At 45.9% G+C, this 22,134-nt stretch overlaps 2 protein-coding genes across 2 annotated transcripts in view; one reads left to right on the forward strand and one right to left on the reverse strand.

The window, feature by feature from the left end:
* Positions 1 to 7,213: 7,213 nt before the first annotated feature.
* Positions 7,214 to 15,684, forward strand: mep1bb (meprin A subunit beta b). The gene is made up of 12 exons (XM_056597440.1): positions 7,214 to 7,341; positions 7,496 to 7,539; positions 7,631 to 7,709; positions 8,285 to 8,402; positions 8,772 to 8,950; positions 9,672 to 9,896; positions 10,653 to 10,799; positions 11,555 to 11,770; positions 12,176 to 12,643; positions 13,272 to 13,451; positions 14,287 to 14,458; positions 15,081 to 15,684. The coding sequence occupies exons 1-12, from the start codon at positions 7,245 to 7,247 to the stop codon at positions 15,301 to 15,303; spliced, it is 2,148 nt and encodes a 715-aa protein (XP_056453415.1). The 5' UTR covers positions 7,214 to 7,244; the 3' UTR covers positions 15,304 to 15,684.
* Positions 15,685 to 17,360: 1,676 nt separating this feature from the next.
* LOC130388111 (PH domain leucine-rich repeat-containing protein phosphatase 1-like) overlaps positions 17,361 to 22,134 on the reverse strand; it is a 10,320-nt gene continuing 5,546 nt past the window's right edge. Inside the window, exons 5-9 of the mRNA XM_056597451.1 lie at positions 22,025 to 22,134; positions 20,667 to 20,861; positions 19,339 to 19,567; positions 17,713 to 18,897; positions 17,361 to 17,669 (exon numbers count right to left, since the gene is read on the reverse strand). The exon at positions 22,025 to 22,134 is cut by the window's right edge and continues 4 nt beyond it. Of these exons, the coding sequence (XP_056453426.1) occupies positions 17,415 to 17,669; positions 17,713 to 18,897; positions 19,339 to 19,567; positions 20,667 to 20,861; positions 22,025 to 22,134 (1,974 nt within the window). The 3' untranslated portion in view covers positions 17,361 to 17,414. The remainder of the gene's footprint in view (positions 17,670 to 17,712; positions 18,898 to 19,338; positions 19,568 to 20,666; positions 20,862 to 22,024) is intronic.

The following is a 22,134-nucleotide window of genomic DNA, read 5'->3' on the forward strand; positions in this document are numbered from 1 at the left end:
GAATGGCTTCGCTGTACCTAGTTGCATAATCCAGTATCACCAGAATGTATTTGGGCCCTCTGTTGGTCTTTGGTAATAATGGCCCCACCAGCTCAATGGCAATCCCGCTGAAAGGGACTGAAATAATGGGTAGGGGAACTAAGGGGAAGCGGAAATTAGTTTTTTGCGCCACCTGCTGGCACTCCGGGCAACTGTGGCAGTAATCCTCCACTGCTCTCATCGCCTAGATCGAGTCCAAGGACTTTTCCAATGATAACCGGCATTACCTGATTACACCAGGGAGTTCCTGCTTAACTTTCGACAGTTCAGCTCTCCACCACCAAAACACAGTTATCCGGAAATAATCTGTCGAGCTGGCCACCCCAAGAAAATCCAAAATATAATAAGAGGAAAAAGCGATGGTTCCAGAGTCGGAATTCGAAACTGGACTATAAAGACAAGGTTGAGGGGAAATTAAAGAAGATGTCTGGAGAGGACCGCAAGATATGCCTGGAGAGGAACGCAAGAGATGCCTGTAGAGGACTTAACTCTATGATGGGAAGGAATCACAAAGTAGCACCTCAGTGTGAAGACCCTGTCAGTCTCTCAAACTATCTGAATGTCTTTTATTCTAGGTTTGATGGGATTTCAGTACTCCAGCGTGTTTACTCCCACAAGGCCCCCGCCAGTTTTGTCCCTCAGGCCTGGAAAATGGCGACCATTGTCCCAGTGCCTAAAATAACACGCCCCAAGTCACTCAATGACTTCAGACCCATTGCCCTCACCTCTTTATTATGCAGTGTGTAGTCTAGTGTGTAGTGAACTAAAACGGCAAGAGTTTCAACTCATGGACCACCCCATGTAATCTGCTTACAAAGCTGACCGAAGTGTGGATAAAGCCACCCTCACTCTGTGAGATAAAGTACACAGTCACTTGGCAAACTAAAATCCCCCCCCGCCCCACTCACTCATGCACCACCCCGCCAGGGCTTATGAAAAGAGATTGGGACTGAGAACTGCAGTAGTATTGAGTCATGTTTTTTTACCCACTTTGTTTATATTCTATGTACACTCTGTATAATTCAACCTATATTGTCTGTGTGTTGTTTGCTATGTTTTATGTTGCAAGAATGGCAAAGATGAATTTCCAGCGTGGACAATAGAGTGCTAACTACTCCTAGACGATCACTCAGTTGCTGTCTGTTATTGCTAGGCCCCATGCGGCAGCCTGCTCTCCCTTTTAACCCCAAGCACTGCCTGCTTATTGATTCTCAGGTGTGCCACCTTGAAGGAGGAAGTCCATATAAGGCTTGGGGGTGGAGCCAGCAGGCTGAAAGTTATCTTCCTTCAATAACTGTTGACCTCACCCCTCCCTGCTGCCTGCCACAATACATATTTTAGTTATTTTGTCGTCTCACAAATCAGACTTCAAATCATACTTGGCAGATGGGTTGATGGAACAACTGTGTTTCAGACAAACGTGCATAAATTAAATCCTGGTGAGAACGCCTACATATATGGAAGATGTCGGCAACATCATCATTAACCTTGCATTCTCATTCAACTTTATATATTCTAGCATAAAATCATTGCAATGCAAGTATAACACAGGGTAAACGTCACATCACCATGATCACAGTTGAATCGCATGAACTGATATCACCAAGTTCAATGAATTCTTGTCGCAACACTTTTTGTTTAAATGAACATACACTACATTGATTGCATATATAGCATAACAGAAACATGTTGTTTTTAAGACTTAGAAACTCCTAATTAATTGACCTATTAAAAATCCACCACTTAAAGTGCACTATTGGCGTTCGCTTTCTACTTTCATTCTACTTAGTGCTTTCGACATCACACATTTGCAGTTTCTAAACCTTACTTAATTCAATACTTTGATTGAATCCCTTTATCCTATTTTTAGGCCAGGCTACAGTGACCTTTAATCAAGTGAGTCACCTCACAGTCCATCCCTGGATGCATTGCTTTAGAAAAAATGTGTAATTACTTACATGCAGGAGTCACATAATTACAGTCATAGAAAGAGAATGTTGTGGGACTCAGTGGGAGCGGTGTGGATGATGGCTGGTTTAGGCAGCCTCACCTGGCCCGAGTCTGACCGATTGGACCCATGGGCTGGTTAAAGGAGAACTCCTATGGGGGCAAGCTCTTTATCCGCTTTTTGGGCTTCTAAACACATTCAGAAAAACATTCCAAGACCTATGTAACACGAGTTGGTTCCTTACGAGACACCAACGTGCTCGTTTAATTCAAACAGTGTGGCGAAACAGTATAAACTTTGTGTTTTTGCATGTAAACACTCACTGCAGATTATCCCGTTGACATATCCAGAAAGCCCTTACTAGCCGATAGCAGAACAGATGCATGGATGCACGGACACTGGCTAATGGCTGGGAGCACGTCCGTTGAGAAATTTGAGAAATCATAGTGCACAGTTTAAACCAGCCGCCCCCACACAGGCCACATCACACAGTATTCAGAACACTTGGTAATACCAGCCAATATAATTGTCTGGTATATCCCACTAGGCCTCCAACCTTCAACCACTGCATTGATCATGCATTCACAGCAGGCATGTTTCAAATCAAATCAAAGATATTTTTGTCCTATTAATCAAGGATAATCAAGTTAAACTATCATGCAGCATGCAACATTGAAATTTGGGGCGATTTTTTTACGTGTATTTGAAAGCTAATTCAACTCCACACCAAAGCACATTTAATATAACCTTCTGGCAAGAAGTGTTTAATTACATTTTGTACCCACAGGCTAAAAGAGGTATAGACGTTTGGTGCCCATGCGAAGGAAATCATGGCCAGAATAGAGTGAGCAATGTCCAAGCTGCACGCCATCTTGGTGGCCTGTAGCAAACACTTGCAGAGTAGTTGCAGACAATGATACATGACTTTGGTCCTCCTTTCCATGCAGGAGCTCTCTTCCTGAGTGTGTGTGGTGGTGGCTGGGCCAGGGGAGGCAGCTCTAACCTGCAATCATCCATTCACTTACACAAATGTATTTATTTTTAAAAAAAAAGGAAATTTTCTTTCATTGCTGGAGGTACTTTTATTAATTTCAGTCTCTGTGCTATTTCTAGTCTTGTATTAGTTTTGCTTTTAGAGTAGATACCTCCTCAGGTCAAGATTAAGAACATTTATACACACTTTCCCGAAATAATCTGACGTCCCCAAAATTGGGTTTAACCCATCCATCGTGGGCTTCCATCAGATAATTTCATGCAGCGACATGAATAGAACGAATATACAAAAGGGAAAACCATACATTGATAGCATTTATAAAAATCCATGACATTCTGATTCCACACTTCTTGGCTCATGTCACATCTTTCTGAACATCTGTTAAAATACATGTCAGGGACCATGGAATTTGCTTTGAAGGTATTGCATCAGGCAATTATAAAATAGGCATAGCAGTAGGCTTCAAATATAACTAGGTTATGTGATACATGACGCATTCTTGGATGTAAAAAAAAAAAGAACATGTCCACAGATTAAATAAACACAAGAAAATCAGCCAACACACAGAGCTTGTTACTCCTCCACATGTGTTTGTGTGTGTGGACGCGCTAGTGTGAGAGAGGGCAATTCAATATAAAAAATCGCAGTTTGACTGATTTGCGAATGGACTTGAAGGTTGCTGATGATAACTCAATGTTACTCTGTGTGGGCTATTCTGCCCCAGCTCATATTGATTTAAATTGAGTGGTTATTGCTTTGTTTTGCCTGCTTGGTCTCTTATTTGCAGGAGAGGTGTAGTATCTCTCGGGTATGTGAAGAGGCTCTGCTTGTGTGAAGAGGCAGCATTACATATTTACACATGGCTCAGGGGATTGCATCAGTTGTTGGGAGAGAGTGGAGTACAATTGAATGTGGCCTGATACATCACAACAAACGCAAACGTGAACAACTGGATGGTCTCAGTAAAACTGCGCTTCACAAAACCCTACTCATTTTATATAGCTGTTTACATTACCATAATCGTTTTTTGGATACTTTCAACACTTCTATTTATAAGTGGATGTTTAATTTGACCCAACATAATTTTTTTTATTAAATATCGACTCTCAAGTAAGAAAGGTTCATTGCAGTAGATTAACCCCATACACTCCCTCATAAAAACATGTGTATCATATATTAGACACCAGAAATAGCCACTGGGAGAATCTCTGTTCTATGTCTATGTCCTCTAATGCCACATCTGACATGATAATGCATTTTCAGACCGTCTGTTGAGGGCTTCTGTAGCCCCTAATGAAGTACTCTATTCTGGCCATCATTTCCTTCGCAAGGGCACCAAACCTCTATGCTTCTTTTAGCCTGTGGGTACAATGTAATTCAACACTTCTGGCCAGGAGGTTAGATTAAACATGCTTCATTGTGGAGTTTGCTTGTGAATAAGCTTTCAAATACATGTAAAAACATAGCCAAAAACGTCAGAGTCCAAGATAGTGACCAAGACTATTCTAGCTAAATGTTTTATGCTGCATAATAGTTGAACTTGATTATCCTTGAATAATAGAAAAAAAAAATCTTCGATTTGTTTTGAAACATGCCTGCTGTGAATGCATGATCAATGCAGTGGTTGAAGGTTGGAGGCCTAGTGGGATATACCAGACAATTACAGCTTGAAGCCACTTGGAGAAGAGCTGGTATTAACTTTAAGTTTTCTGAATACTGATGTCTGCATGCAGCTACAATATACATTCAAATCATTTATTAAGCCAGAGGGCAATGGTTGAGCCTCTATGTCTACTTAAAGGTATTTTAGGAGGTTCTTTTTAAGCAAGCCAATGGCATAATAACACAATCATATCGAAAAAATAGTGTTTATTTAGTTACATGAGCTACTGGATTTATCTTTTTCAATAAAATAAATTATAATGGTGACCACCATTTTTGAAACACAGTAGTGTTAATTGTATTCTTCATAAAGATGTGTGGCTTTATCTACAAAGAGACTTGATTGACCCAGGCGGGGGGATTGGTATAACAAAACGTGTGTTAGTTATCCAAACACATCCGTCATCATCTCATCGTCATCCGCTTATCCAAACACATCCGTGGACTCTGCTATTATACTCTGTTACATTATGTGTTTCTGAGTGGGCGTCAGAAGGCATCGACTGACCTGAGGGACACAACTACAGAATCCTATAGTGTAGTCTTATTGGGTCTTACAAATCTCCCTTCCCTTGCGGAGATGGCCGCCAGAATGAAGGATTTGTATGCTTTTATGGAAGCGATAAGATAAAGACATCTAGTAGACATGTTTAGAGCTTTTGTTGATGATCTGGTTATCTTAAGGGTTAGGGTTAGGGTTAGTACTAACTAAATACTAATTCAATCAAGGGAGAATAAATGTGCAAGTAAAATGTATGGTTTCCAATGCTATTGACAGTGACAACAAACAGACTTTCTTTCAGTGTGGTCAAAGCATCGTTTAATGGGTAAGCAAAAATGTATTCTTACACGAGGACCTGAATAATGTAAAATAAGTGATGGATGACCTCAGGCTAGCTGCATCCGTTCAGGACCATTAGCGCTATCTATTCCAAGAGGCCATTTCTCTCCGAAGTTATATAGAGCAGTGTGCTGGAAACATCAACAAACAAACAAAAGCAAAACAAAGCAAAAATATGATTATGCAAAAACTATTCATAGTCTATATCCATTCGATACCACAGTTCCTTAACAACAACATCCTAGGCTGTTGTTTAAATAATCAGTCTCGATGTATCAGATCGGTGATTGGTCAGAAAATCCCGTCCGCAGGATGTATCAGTGTGATGAAAACGTTGATAAAAACGGGTCTGGAAACCAAAAATAAATCCCACATCTAACACACTAATGCTTAATGGTTTGGAAGTCATGTGGAAATTGATTGCTTTTCCCAGTAGATATCATTAAGAAAACATGATTGGATGGAAATTTTCTCTCATCAAGAGGATTGTGGTCTGTCCTTCAATGGAGGTCCTCGGTCACTTTCAAAAGAAAATTCCAAATCCATGCCCTTCTCTTAAATGAAGGATTAATGGTTATGATAAAGCACTTGCATTAAAACTAATTGAGTCTGACGTGTAGATTGTAGATTGTCGTCCGCAGATTGTGTCACATGGAATGACCTCTCATGGAAAAATTTGACTTTTGTATTTTTTAAATCAATGTCTGTCGGTTAAAACGGAGTCTGTGGACGCCATAACAGTGAATTGCCATACAAATGAATATACTACACAAAATGTCTTATCACAAAGAACAAAGTGCTCTATTGCTATTGTATACATTCGTGCAACGCAAAAATGCAATTAGGCGGAATCTGCACAACCAAGTGAATTTGACAGAGGATATTGCTGGTGGAGGATATAACGTATGTTCAAGTGAATGAGAGACAGTTACGATGGTTTGATCACCCAGACATGGTGCTTTCTGACCTTTCTATGTGCCGAACAAATGATTTTTCGTCACTCCGTTTTATACATTTTGACTGTGCTTATTGACATTGCTCAATTGTTAGCCACAGAATCTACAGAGGAAGTGAGAAGAACAATTGCATTTAATACCTATGTTTAACAATAATTCTGCCCCTGAGGCTTCTCACATCAATGTTACTGCCTTACTTTCCCTCCACCACCTTGGTTACATAGAAAATCAATACAGAAAAAAACACAGGTTTACTGTGAATTCCATCCAGCTACAACAACTATGACCTCAACCTTGAGAGCTTCATGAGAGAGATAACATGAATCTTATAGCTTAGCATGATGCATTAAGTCAATTATTGATTTGCTGATTATACACACTTTATTGTTTATGGCTTGTACTTTAAGAGTTGCCATAACTTTGTGGTGGTCGTCACTCCAAGTGTCCAATGTAGAAGGACATTTCATGTCTGACATGGAAGGACGCAAGAAACGTGTTCTGTTGGTTTTGGACATTGTATGCTTCTTGTTTTCATCCATCTATGGGTTGGTAAGAAATATCGTTATTATAAATATAAATATGTCATGGTCATTCATGTTTGATTTATGTTATGGACTAGTATGGACTTTATCACTCTATCGAATAATCTAATTTGATTTGTATTTTTTATTTCTCAAAAAGCCAACTGCAAAAGTATTGGGTAAGTGATAGACAACATCCTGAATAAAACTTGTATTACCTTCAGGATATTTATACATATAGAACAGTTGATTGATTGCTTTCAACATCTATTTTAATGTTGGAATGTTGGAATTCATTTCATTGTTTATTACTTCAATCGTTTCCACAGAATATGACGTTGATGGCGGGCGGGATCTGGATATTTTCGATATCAATGAAGGTTTGAACAATTTTGCTTGTCATAATAAATGTGTATAAAGTTTCCTATTGCACCCACATCACAGAAAAAGCTAAACTAAATGCATGTATGTACATGAACCTCTTCCACCCACACACGCTGTTCCACTGAATCCTGAACCGCTCGGTGTTCACAGAGGCCGGCTTGAACCTGGTTGAGGGAGACATTGTGCTCGACGAGGTATGTTCATGAGCCTCACCATGGAAAAGCAGTTACCTTTCGGCTCATTGTATTCTCACCAACTTCTGAACGCCTTTGACCGCCGCTACAGAGGCAATCCAGAAACTCCATAATAGGTGAAGAGTACAGATGGCCCAGGACTGTTCCATACTACATGGAGGACGACCTTGGTAAGAGAATACACCGTCGTAAAATACCCCTGCCTCCCCCAACAACCGATAAAGACTCTCTTTAAACACTCATAACGGCTGTTGCATCGCATTGTTTACAGTTTCTAATCTTGGTAAGTTAGTATCTTCCAAAAGGTATTATGGCTATTAGATCTCCTGATATTGGTTAGGTGTTCTTAAACAAATTAATAAATGGTAGGAAAATCTAGGTAATAACAATGAGAACCGAATGCAGAGCAAGAGCCAAACCACTTTTCCGATTTAATATTTCTCACAAATTACAATCTGATTGAATAGTTCAGTGTTCAGCAAACCTAAAGCTACTATTATATTACAGGATTTTAGAAAGGACTATTGATAACCAATGTTGAACCAAAAACAGGGCAAATTACAAAGTTCTCTTTAATATGTGTCGCCTCATGTCCACAAAATCTGAAATCACCAAAGAGTTAAGAAAATAAGTCTGCATTATCAGAGTAAACAGTGCCCAAGAGCCTGATTATCTAAGCTTTGAGAGGCACTTACGAGATTTTTTTCACCATGACCCGTTTCTTCTTTTGCCTGCTGTCCTGCAGAGATCAATGCTAAAGGTGTCATTCTGAAAGCTTTCGAACAGTACCGGCTGAAGACCTGCATCAACTTCCAACCCTGGTCTGGAGAAGAAAACTACATCTCCATCTTTAAAGGGAGCGGGTAAGACACAAGGCGTTCTACACTTGTTGAGCCAGTTTATTCATGTGTGGCAATATTATATAAAGTTTCATCAGAGATGAGATGGAAAAACATAACATGCTATACATTTAAAAAATATATATTTTTTTAATTTATATTAAAGTTTCCATATTATATCATAATATATTAAATATTATTATATTTAAATATAAATTATATACATCATGTATATTTATTTAATATTAATATATTTATTATTATTATTTTATATTTATCAGCTTTTTTCTACAGCTTTTTAACATACATAAATAAAAAGTAAGATCATTTAAGGAATCATTAAAGGTCCGGACCAGTTATGTGACGTTTGTAGCGATCGGTTTTCATTTCTAGATGCTTCTCCTCTGTGGGGAACCGGCGAGTGGGAAAGCAGCGGTTGTCCATCGGGAGCAACTGTGATCGCATAGCAACCATTGAGCACGAGTTCCTTCACGCGCTGGGCTTCTGGCACGAGCAATCGCGCTCAGACCGTGACGACTACGTCACCATCATGTGGGATCGCATCTCAGCAGGTACTGTCAGTGACACCAAATACATGACGATGACGCTGATTAATTATTGATCTATTAAAAAGGGTTCCGCAGGCTTGGTTGTATGTTAATCCAATTGCGTCTGACAGGCGCACAGAGCATTTGATTCACAATAGCTCACGGATGGTTGTTACTTGAATTTCATAAACAGATATTGTCGGCACACGTTACTCAATCAGGCTGTCATGTATTGTGTGAAATAAATTAAGGAACAGCCAGGCTAATTCGTTGTACTCTTCACGAATGCCTTCTCAGGTGCCTGGTGTGGGACATTTATCCGTTGCCAAATATCACCAAATGACACAATAAAAAAGTCACAATGGTTTTATTATCCTTCCTCGGCATTAGTCCAAACTGTTCAAATCTGTGAAACCATACCGTTTGAATCTGCAATACAATAAATCAGACCGGTTATTAATTGTTATGAAAAGATTAAGAGTGCAAAGTTCGCGTTTGAGTCAGCAGAGTACTCGGCGGCCCTGGAAATTAATGTCCTGAAGTCACCTTAAAAACCCAGAGACCTGGGGCGCCATTAAGGCCCGGTCCTTACCACAGCGTCCGGGTTCGATTCCTGCCCGTCCCTTTGCCGAATGTCTTCCCCTCTATCTCCCATACCTTCATGTCTTACTCCGTCTACACTAAAAAGGATGAAACATTCAAAAATAAATTCCCAAAAAACTCACTGATCCCTCTGGGCCCGCAGGGAAGGAGCACAACTTCAACACCTACAACGACACCACCTCCAGCTCTCTGGGCGTCCCGTACGACTACGGCTCCATGATGCACTACAGCAAGAACGCCTTCCGCAACGGCACGCTCCCCACCATCGTCACCAACATCGCGGCCTTCAGCGACGTGGTGGGCCAGCGCATGGAGTTCAGCGACAGCGACCTGCTCAAGCTCAGCCGCCTGTACAACTGCAGTGAGTGCCGCCAAAGTCAAAGTCTGCTTTATTGTCAATTTCAAAGATGTGCCAGACAAACAGACGAATCGAAATTGCGTTTGTCTCTGACCCACGATGCAATAAGGAGAAAAGGAGAAAATTATGTAAAATAAAATAAGTAATATTTACAATTAATCCTCAGGTTGAGCCCGCGAGTGCTCATGTTGGGTAGTTAATGCCGGATGCATAGATGGAGCTGAATCAAAACAATGTCCAAATATAGATGATGAATTGATAAATAGGGATCATAAGTCGCTAAGCCTCTTGTAATAAGTATGGTAATGACGTCAATGTTGGTTAATGAAAGATTGCAACAAGGTCCCTGTGGCTTCACTGGGCCGGTTAATTGGACAAGTTTGTAGTTAATGATAATTTGCCCTGCTGCTCCATGTTGCCATGCGCGAGTTCTGTGCGTGTGTGTGGTGATCACACACACATATGCAGCATCACCCAGGCCCAGAGTCCAATAACTGGGACTTAGGGCCAGGTGAGGTTGCTTAAAGCAGTCATCATCCACAACAACTCCCACAAATATATGCTAACCTTTTACAGCGGGACAAAGTTTGATGATGCCTGCTATTTAGCTGAGTAGTAAGTCTGTGTTTGTGTGTGTGTGTGTGTGTGTGTGTGTGTGTGTGTGTGTGTGTGTGTGTGTGTGTGTGTGTGTGTGTGTGTGTGTGTGTGTGTGTGTGTGTGTGTGTGTGTGTGTGTGTGTGTTGCCCACCTCCCCTTCAGCGCAAGCCTCCACCTTCCTGGACTCGTGTGACTTTGAGCTCCAGAACATCTGTGGCATGGTGCAAGGGCCAGGGGCCACCACCGAGTGGGACAGGTTAACGACGGCCCCCGGGGGACCCAGCACTGACTACTCCAACCTGGGGAAATGCACGGGTGAGTGTGTGCTTTCCCACAACAACCGACACACCAACACACAACACATGCATGCATAGCACTCTGCACCACTAGCCAAATTGAATAGGTTTCTGCGAAGAGTGGGTTCTCCAAAACGCCCTTGTTCTCCAAACTTGAACGAATTCTCAATTGCCTGAAGAGACTTAGGGCCATTCTACAGCACTTCATCCCATGTGTGGCCGCTTGGCTGTGGTTGAGTGGTGGTGTTTGATTACCACAGCGATTCTGCCCGCACACCATTCATCTCAATCGTTATCTCGTACACGAGATAAGAGTGTGTCTGCCCTCCTGGCCTGTTTTCCAATCTCTCTTATCATCGTATCCATAAGGGCAGCATGGAGGGAGGTTGCGAACACAGGAAGATTTCCAACAGCGTTGGCATCAGAGGTGCTATCATGGAGATTTGAGAGTTGTAACGAGAGCAGAATACAGCAGAAGATGAATAAACAACCCTCCCTCCCTGAGTTGACATTTTTTTGCATTTCCCGCACCTGTGAAAGACAGGCAAGACGGCTTCCCCTGAACCAATAAGGGAAGAGATGCTATGATAGGTCGGATCATTAAAACAAAATTGCCTCATACGGTGCAGAGGGCGGTGCAGAGTCAACCACTACAGATATTCTCACATTTAACATTTTTCTCACACAGAGCTGATGGATGGCTGATAACACTCAAACTACAGCTTTTAAGGCCTTCCCCTCTTTAACCGTCACGACTGTATTGATTTCCAACAGGCTCAGGGTATTTCATGCACTTCCCCTCGGGCGCGGCCGACACGGGGGCTGTGGCCCAGCTGGAGAGCAGACTGCTGTACCCCAAGAGAGGATACCAGTGCCTGCAGTTCTTCTACTACAACAGCGCCGCCCCGGTGGACACCCTGAGCATCTGGGTGCGCGAGTACGACGCCGCTCACCCCAACGGCACCCTGCGGCTGATTAAGACGATCGACGGTGGATACCAAATACTATTACTGACTACTAATATCAAATACTCCCAAAGCCTTTCAATAGCAGCTTCAGCCCCGGAGCCGGGGCCTGTGGTGTGGCAAGGGGCCTGTGGTGTGGCAAGCTTTTGTTATTAATTATCACCATTAATTCATTATTTTTATTGAAATTGAACAAGAAAAATGTATGGTGAAAAAACCCGCCTGTGTTGCCACAACACAGGCCCAGTTGCCACAACACAGGCCCAGTTGCCACAACACAGCCCCAGTTGCCATACCTCAGGCCCCGGCTCCGGGGCTGCAGCTGGATGCTACTCAGGCGTTTCGGTTGCCGCAGTGGTAGCATAGTTGTGAGCTAATGTCGTCAAGAAAAGTCAAAACCTCCCGTTTTTTTTTTTTTTTACACACATAGGGCCACCGGAGGAGCTGTGGCAGCTGCACCACGTGACCCTGGACGTGAAGACCAAGTTCCGCGTGGTGTTCCGGGGTGAGAAGCACGGCCCGTTATCAGCGATGGGGGGGCTCTCCCTGGACGACATCAACCTCTCTGAGACGGCCTGCCCCGAGCACGCCTGGCGGGTGAAGGACTTCAGCAACGTGATGGAGACCACGCCGCCCGGCACCCCCATCCACAGCCCCCCGTTCACCTCAAAGGAGGGCTACAGCTTCCAGATGACGCTCTACCCCAGCGGGAGGACCGATTCCCCGGGGGAGCTGTCGGCCTACGCCCGCCTGGTGGCCCGTCCGGGGGACACGGGCCAGCAGTGGCCGTGCCCCTGGAAGCAGATGACCATGATGCTGATGGACCAGCACCCGCACATCCAGAAGCGCATGTCCAACCAGCGCAGCGTCACCACCGATCCCAACACCATCCTCTCAGGTCAGGCGTCGTGCCCAAACAGAACCCCGGGGGGGGGGGGAATACGGCAATCAATTCAATCGGCTCTGGTGTTAATCAATGAGCTCTACAGCCCTTTATTCTGCATTCCCCTTTTAGGATCAATAGGTCTATTTATTGAAGCTTCAGCTTGACGCTCCGTTTTCCCTTCGCGAATACCTCATCCAATATCCACAAAAATAATCGAACGGACCACGACATGAACTTTAAAAGTTTTACTTGCCAAACGCAAGATACAAAAATCCTTTTCCACAATGAGGTTATAATTAGAGGTAAGAGATAGAAAGAGAGAGAGAGAGAGAGAGAGAGAGAGAGAGAGAGAGAGAGAGAGAGAGAGAGAGAGAGAGAGAGAGAGAGAGAGGTCACACAATTAACTATTATATTATTTCACTCATGAACATCCAAACGTCATCGTAAAATATGAACTTAAATAAAGCAAATAGGCATTTAGGCTCCTACACCCCTTTTTGCCACTTTTTCAACTTAGATTTGCATTCCCTGCTTCGAACAATTTTAGCCTTGACGTGTGTGTGCGTGTGCGTGTGTGTGTGCGAGTGATCAGTGCTGTGATGAGTCACCTCTCTGCTCCCGTGTCCCCCGAACATCGCAGACGGGAGCGGGCTGCACTGGGACGACCCTCGTAAGGTGGGCGTCGAGGTGACGGCACCCGACGGAAGCAAGTACTTCCGAGGGCCCGCACTAGGGACCTCCGTGTACCTGACCCACCTGAGAGCCCGGAGCAGGGATTTCATCAAGGGCGGGGACGCCATATTTCTCCTCAGCATGGAGGGTAAACACTGGGTCCAAGCACAACGCAACGTTCAGGCTGTCACACAGAAAGTCAGCTAGAAGTCCGAGTGGGCGTGTCCACCTAGATGTACGACGGAAAGATGAGCAACGTTTGCTACGGTCCACTGGGTAGACTGATCTATTCAGCACACATCGATGTGGACACGCCCACTTGTGATGTCAGAATAGGACGATTTTCAAAACGGCTTGTAATGGCTCATCACTCACACCTGGTGGTATAATATGTCCCCTTTAACTCTCCCTGTATGAGATGATATAGTGAGGTCTAGACTGCACAGTAGGCTGCATCTACTATATCGTCGATCGTACTCACACACTCCATTAAATAATACTTGACTCGATTGTGATCATACATACCACCATTGTTGTTATAGGCCTATAACTGGTTTAAGTTATTTAATTTACTTAATTTTAAAATGACTTGGTTGACAATACTTACACATCTTGGCTACAGTGATACAAATGCAGCCGTAGTTTCAAATGGAGAGCCGAAGAGAGCTAGCTCTAGGTGAAAAAAAATCTATATCTATCTAGTAATAAAGTAAAGGTAATATCGTTTTATTGTCATGATTAATTTTTCCACAACAACTTTCACCATTGCCATCATAATGATAAATATTGTTAGATTACTTATATAGCCTACTTATTTATATATCGCTATATGGTCGCTATATTGTTTATAATTCACACACACACACACAAATGGTTTTTTGAGCTATGTTTACATAACAAAAACACAATACGTCACATGTGATGTTTTCCATTGTTAGAATTAAACTATTCAATGATTATCATTTTGTTATCTTTTCTCCCAGACGTGTCTCATCTCACAGTGACCCAACCAGTGCCCCCATCAACCACGGCTTCACCAGAGACCACGACAACACCCAACAACAACAGCACCACGCCACCCAGTGACGCCTGCACAGACGTGGAGTGCCTGAACGACGGGGTGTGTGTGTTGGAGCAGAAGAAGCCGGCATGCAGGTGACTTATTATTTTTCAATTTTATCCCAAAAGAAGAGTTATGAGTATGACTAACAGTTGTGTAAGTAAACGTCAACGACGTCTCCTTGATCTGAAGCAAGGTTTAATTTCCAATAGCATGCATGCTGTGTGCAAAACTACGTTCTTTAGCTGCAGTGCGTACTACAAGTAAAAAGGAAAAGTATACGAATTGGAATGCAGCGATTCATGTAGCCACTAGGAGGTACTGTTTGAACCACTTACAATTTGTTTTCTTTATATGAACATGGCTATAACAATGTAATTTATAATAACAATAATAATAATAATAATAATAATAATAATAATAATAATAATAAGAAGAAGAAGAAGAAGAAACATGATACACTTCATCTAATGCAAATCTTTTTTTGTCCAAAAAGTTGTGTGACATATATATTAATGTAAATAACACAGCTGTGTGTTTTTGTACTCTCACCCTACGTTAAAATACTCCTCACCACATTCCTTTGGGAAGACCTTGAGTCAGGATATAATTAGATTACGTCACTTATTATATCTCTGGGAAGAGAGCGCAGACAGTGACATTATCCAGTTAAAACGTCAATCCCCCTCTTACCCACTCTGTCTCTCTCTGCATAAGGTGTGCGGTGGGGGATGACTGGTGGTACTACGGTGAACAGTGCCAGTACAGAGGCTCCTCCTCGGACAACCTCACCGTCACCCTGGCTGCGTCTCTTTCCGTGTTGGCGGCCATGATGTTGGTGACGGTGGTCAGCGTGGTGTATGTGAAGAGGTCGATGAACCGCAGCAGCCCAGACTCCAACCTGGCGATGAGCAATGTGAACGTTGTAGAGCGATTCTAAAAGGCGCATCTTCAATATCGGGAACGGAAAAGGAAAATAATAGCAATAGCGATGAAATGTGAAAGGAAAAGGGCTAGAAAGAGCTAATGTTGTCGGCATACTGGCGGAGAATAGAAAGAAAACAATATATATGCATGGCCTTTCATTTTGTGGCATCGAAAACTGAATGGTAATTTAATTGTAAATAATGGACTCTTAAGAGGAGGTACTGGACTCTGGACTACTGTACACTACAGCAGGTGGTTGTATATGATCGCCTCCTGCTGGTGATGTCATGTAATTACTGCTCGTGGACCGACCTTCTGCATGCATGCATTCAGACCCTTAAATAAATGCAAACCTTTACAACAAAAACACAAGATAAAACAACGTCTATTTCAAATGAGAGGCAACTGTATCCTATATAATTGGATTGCTACTTGACTAAAATAAGAAGTCCGGGACAGAATGAATTATATTCACAAATGTAGGATTTATTTTACCAAAGACAGGAGCTCTGTGGTTGGTTTTCCATGTGGATATATTGGTTTGTTTCACTTGACACAGTCATGCCGGTGATAACAGTTACAGCAAGAGAACAGTGGCACTCAAAACTCTTTTTGTGTGTGTGTGTGTGTGTGTGTGTGTGTGTGTGTGTGTGTGTGTGTGTGTGTGTGTGTGTGTGTGTGTGTGTGTGTGTGTGTGTGTGTGTGTGTGTGCTTGTGTGTTTATGTGTGTGTGCTTGTGTGTTTATGTGTGTGTGCATGCTAATGCCTAAACAAACCTGTGATTGGTCAAAGTGATGGCTAAAGGGCAAACCAAAGGGAGCAAACCATAGGGTTCGGTAATTACTATAGTCTATGTAGTGTCTGGGCTTTTTGCATTAGGCAATATATATATATATAAATATATATATATATTTATATGAGCGTGTTTGTGTGTGTCTGTTTTTGTCGTTGGTGGACTAGAATGAAAGATAAAGGAGAAGTTGGTCTCCACTTAAGTCACTACATAAACCATATATCTTCCTACCGCTAAAACCATTCACCAACATACGTGAAGGTAGACAGTTCCTCTAAAAGTGTCAGTATAGAACATTTCTCTTATTTACAATAATTGAAAAAAACGAAACCAAAAAAAACAATCACAATTTCTCTCAGAGAAGATTAGTAAAAAAAGTGACTAAGTCACCATAAAGAGTATGCAACTCCTAGGAGTTAGTCTTTAAATTTCTACAAAAATTCTATGCCGTTTTACAGGCCAAGATTCATGATTTTCTGATGAAATAGAGTCTTTAAAGTGCCCTATCTACAACAGTTAAGCGTGGTATTATTGGTGTGTATATATATATATAAATATATATTTATACGTATACATATATTTTAATTTTTTGATAACAACGCACCTCTGTTTTAAAAACATCTTCCAGCAACATCCCCTACATCACATTATAAGATATGGTCAGTTCTTAAAAAACAAACAAACGACAGACATGGAAACGTTATCCATGATGAACACACGTAGTGGCAGGCTAGCACGATAGCGGAGACACCAGTGGCTGTGGTGGAATGAATGTAGAAAACAACGTTCTTAGAACTGCATCACTTTGGATGGGTCCAGAATGGATGCAAGAAGTATCGTTTAAAGGGCTCGTTTGCTTCTTTTTTTTTGCTGTCCCAACAATTTGCTACCAACAGGGGAAAGAGGAGAGTAGAGCGATGCTAAGCATGCCGGTGCCACCAGGTGGCGCTGTGGGCTGGTTGTGCTGTCGTAGCGTACTGCGAGCATGTGATGAGTGTGACGAAAAAGAACAGTGCAATGAAAGAAAAGTATGATGCGATCCCCGCACGCCTGTGTTAGGGTCTCCGTATCAATGGTGGCGGCACGGTGCTAGCACACGATGCTTACGACGCGGTGCTAGCACACGATGCCATCGACGGTAGCAAAGGATGCTAACAATGCTAGCACACGATGCTAACGATGCGATGCGTTTCTAGCAATGCTAACTCAAAAGTGGCAGAGTGGGAGAGAGCAAGCGGTCACCGCGACAACGGGGGGGGGGGGGGGGGGGGGGGGGGGGCTGTGGGGCGGGGCTTGGGCGTGAGGCTTCAGTGCGGCCTCATTTGCCGGCTTCAGAGGGGGGTGTCGTCGTAGTCGGCGGGCGTCTCGGTCCTCTCGGGGGGCTTCTGCTGCTTCTGCTGGTGCTCCTTCATGATCTCCTTCACCTCCTCCTCCAGCTCGGGGGGGATGATGAACTGGTCGTCGGGGTCGGGCTGCGCCGGCGCCGTGAAGTACCCCCCCGGCTTCCTGCAGGGGGCGTCGGCCGCCACCTCGATCAGGTTGTGGCTCTTCTCCTGCGGGGCCACCGAGCCGTTGCCCCGCCGCTGCTGCTTCCCCGGCGCCCACCACGCCCCCCTGGCGGCGTCGCACGCCACGCCCCCCACCGCCGCCGCCGCCGCCCCCCGCCCACGGCTCGTCCCGTTCGGCCCCGCCCCCGTCGGCCTCCCCCGCGGGCTCCGGGGTGGAGGGGGGCGGGGGCGGGGGGTGCGGGGGCGGCAGCAGCAGCAGCGCCCCCGCCTCCTGGCCTCCCGGGAGCGGCGTGCTGGGCCGCGGCGCGCTGTGGTGCGGCCCCGGCAGCGAGGACGCCAGCCCCGCCTTCAGGCAGTGGATGTCGGCCTCCACCTCCACGCGGCTCCCGTTGGAGAACACCCCGGCGATGGGCTCCTCGTCCTCGCTGTCCAGCCCGTTGTCGGACAGCGCGCTGGAGAAGGTGGCGCTGGACAGCTGCCGCTGGAAGGAGGAGGAGGAGGCCGAGCCGCCCTCGGCCGGGTGGAGGGCGCAGCAGCCCCGCGCCGAGCTAAGCTCCGCCCCCGCCTGGTAGGGGCAGTGCTGGCCGGGGCTGGCGGCGTGCGGGGGGTGGTGCGGCGGCGGCGGCAGCGTGAGTCCGTGCGGCGCGAGGGCGAGGTGCCCGGCCTGCGGCGCCTGGTGGTGGTGGTGGTGCTGCGGCCCCCCAGGCGGCGGCGGCGCCCCGTGCTCCGTCAGCAGCGGCAGCGAGGCCGGGGGGTGGTGCGGCGGAGGCTCGTCGGACGACGCCGTGGAGCCCACCTCGCTGCTCATCTCGCTGGCGCTCACCTCGCTGCTGAGCTCGCTGCAGGACGAGGCCGGGGGCTGGGGGAGGCGCTCCTTGCCGGCCGCGGCGCCCCCCCCCGCCACGGCGCCCGAGGAGGCGGGCGTCCCCGGGTGGTAGTGGTAGTGCGGGTGCGGCAGCGGCGGCGGGGGGTCCGAGGAGGAGGTGGAGGAGCAACAGCAGGAGCAGCAGTCCTCGCTGACGCTGAGCTGCACCACCACGGCGCTCAGGCTGTCGGTGCAGCCGTAGCCCTGGGCCAGGGTGCACAGCTTCTTGGCGGCGGCCAGGCCGTCGGGCACGTTGCGCACCGCCTCCACCGCCTCCTCGGGGGACACGGCGTCCCACAGGCCCCGGCTGCCCAGGATGAAGAACTCGTCCTGGGGCGTGAGCGTGGCCGTCTGCACGTGGGGCCGCGGGATGACGGCCGGGTAGAGGAAGGAGTAGCCCATGACGCGTGTGGAGTCGGTCACGCCGTTCACCTTGTTGTCCTGTAGGGGGCAGCGGCGGGGTAACAAAGGCTCAGCATGGCGGGAAAATAACATCCACGTGCACGAGGAGCGGGAGATTTCAGGAGCCATAAGACATAGTGGAGGCTATAAAGCCATTAGAAGTTTATAAGTATACATTTTATACTTCTTCCGACTCCTTTTCAGACGCATAAATGAATGAATGTAAGACGCTTTTTTAATTTTTCTTATTTGTGAAATAATTCGAACATCGTCATTGTTCATATATTATTTTCGTGCTTTTCATTTCGTTTTGTAGTTTTGATATGTTAGATTTTCTATCGATGTGTCTGAAATAAACGGAATCAATTAAATTCCAAAAATTGTTCACATGTATTAATCCAATACCGACCCCATTACTGTAGTGGTTCTTCACATCAACACGTGGAGGAGAACGGGGGATCGGGGGGCGGGGGGGGTTACCTCGGTGACGATGGCGTTGTGCTGGCGGATGCGGAGGTACTCCTTCTCCAGGCCCACGTTGTGCAGCACCGACAGCGCCATGGGCGCGCCGTCCCGACACAGCACGGCTCGACACTTGCCCACGTTGGCGGCGGTGAGCGTGAAGCAGCCGCCCGGCTCCGTGGGGTCGTGGCGGATGTGGCACAGCGCCGCCGAGCCGCCCAGCTTCTGGCCCGCCGTGCCCAGCTTCCTGGAAGGGGAAGGGGGGGGGGGGGAAAGTCGCACGTTTCAAAATAAAAGCGCTGTCAGTCAGATCTGACAGTTGGCCCAGCTTCCTGAAAGGGATGTGAAGTCGCACGTTTCAAAATAAAAGCGCTGTCAGTCAGATCTGACAGTTGGCCCAGCTTCCTGAAAGGGATGCGAAGTCGCACGTTTCAAAATAGAAGCGCTGTAGGTCAGATCTGAAAGTTGGCCCAGCTTCCTTAAAGGGTTGTGAAGTCGCACGTTTCAAAATAAAAGCGCTGTAGGTCAGATTTGACAGTTGTCACGAGAGAGAGAGAGAGAATGCAAAAAGAGCAGAAGCCGAGCAAGAGTCTGAAACCAAAAAAAAGAAGAAAGAAATGCTCCCTCCCTTTCTTTCCCCTTCCCTGGTAGGACTTTTTGTTTCCGGTTTGTGCTTTAGGATATGGATCAAGCATCATAGAGTACATGAGCACACACTGCAGATGCCACAGGCCTGCAGTCCTACTGCAAGTACACTGCAGTGATCCACATCACAATACGTCCCACATAATGAGGTTACTGTTGCCCACTTTTGGGAAAAACTCCCTGAACACAATGAATGTACGAGAAGAGGGGCCGCTGTTATACCACCAGGTGTGAGCGTGATTTGCCAGTACAAGCCATTTGAAAACCTGCCTTTTCCTAGACCTTAGTGAATTCACTAGCTGGTATAATAGGGCCCGAACATATTGCTTTGACGCCAGACTGTGCGCAGTGTGTGTGTGTGTGGGTTGTGAGTGAGTGAGTGAGTGAGTGAGTGAGTGAGTGAGTGAGTGAGTGAGTGAGTGAGTGAGTGAGTGAGTGAGTGAGTGAGTGAGTGAGTGAGTGAGTGAGTGAGTGAGTGAGTGAGTGAGTGAGTGAGTGAGTGAGTGAGTGAGAGAGAGAGAGACAGAGAGAGAGAGACAGAGAGAGAGAGACAGAGAGAGAGAGACAGAGAGACAGACAGAGAGAGAGAGAGAGAGACAGAGAGAGAGAGAGAGAGAAAGAGAGAGAGCGTGAGTGCGTGCGTGCGTGCGTGCGTGCGTGCGTGCGTGCGTGCGTGCGTGCGTGCGTGCCCGTCCCTGTACCTCTGCATCACCAGGAAGGTGTTGGTCATGTAGTCCTCCTCGCTCTTGGTCCTCTGCAGCTCCTCGGCCAGCACGTCGTTCATGGTGCACTGCAGCAGGTAGGGCACCTCCACGTTTCGGTCGCCCTCGAACACGCCGTACAGCGCCTCGCGGCTGCCGCAGAAGCTGCTCACCGACAGGGCCGCCACACACAGCCTGGGGGCGGGAGGGTGGGGTCGGGGTGGATCGGGGGTTGGTGGTCAGTTTCTTTTGTGAGAGGCGACCACGGCAGGCCTGTGTGTAGACGCCGTCTTGTGGTAGTTATGTTTACTTTTTTTGCAACGAATGTCACTTTTACATTTACATTCACATTTAGGATATTTTTGTCGATTAGACGCTTTTGTCAAAAGGGATTTACAATAAGTACATTTGTCAGAAGAAGAGAAACTGTATGTATCGCTGTCGGTGCAATCAGGATGTCATAGAACCAAGTGCCAAGCACTAACAATTGTTATGTTACCACATTCCACGCATGGAACAAAGATAGCTAGGATAATACGCCACACAATGCACAGTGCAAGGATGTAAAACATACAATAAGTGTGTACATTAAGTGCCACACACACAACATACAATAACTGCGTAAAAGGGTTGTGGGGGTTTGGCCTCAGGCCGGGCAGCTATTGGTTGCTTTACGTATACGGGGGCTTTACGTTTTTCAACAAACACCAGCCAATCAGATTCAATGAATAAACTCTGTTTTTTTACAGAAGTCTCACTAAAGTCGTTTTTTTTCAAAGCCGTCCTCGCCTTCTGTTGTAGCAGAACTATCATCTTCCGAGTCATGCATTTGCACATTTGACGATGATGATCATGATGATTTCGCATCAACTCGCTAACGGCAACGGAGATTCAACCACGTCTAGCGGAATATGATTTATGATCACATAAACAGAAGGCACTGTTATGATAACAGCTGCAGGTCCCTGTCTGAGAATGTCACATAATAAGAGTTACCTCCACAAATAAGCTCGGCAAGTTTCCATTTACTAAAAACAATAACCAGAAGCAGAGAATACAGTTAAAATGTATTGAAGTGTATTTCAGTCACAATGCAGTGCACCATGGTTGTCTTGGGTTTACGGACCCATTAAGTCCGCAAGGGCCTGACATGCACCTCCCAAAAATTGTAACCTTGTGTCGAGGCGCCGCAGCAGTAAGGGATTGGTCCGCTCACTAAAGCCCGACGCAGATCCTAAACCGGTTCACGACGGAGTCTGCGCGGTCATTGCGGTGTGTGTTGACGTGGAACATAACCGATCCTTCAGAGGCGTGGAGGGCGCAGCAGCCCCGCGCCGCTGCTTGGCGGCTGGACTCACTTGTTCTTGACCCCAGAAGCCTCCGTGTAGCCATGGCTCCAGACGACAGGACCCGCCGACGCCTCATTGGCCGAAAAGGTAGGAGGCGGATCGATGCGGAAACACCGAAT

This window comes from Gadus chalcogrammus, chromosome 8 (assembly GCF_026213295.1).
Source record: "Gadus chalcogrammus isolate NIFS_2021 chromosome 8, NIFS_Gcha_1.0, whole genome shotgun sequence".
NCBI classification, from domain to species: Eukaryota; Metazoa; Chordata; class Actinopteri; order Gadiformes; family Gadidae; genus Gadus; species Gadus chalcogrammus.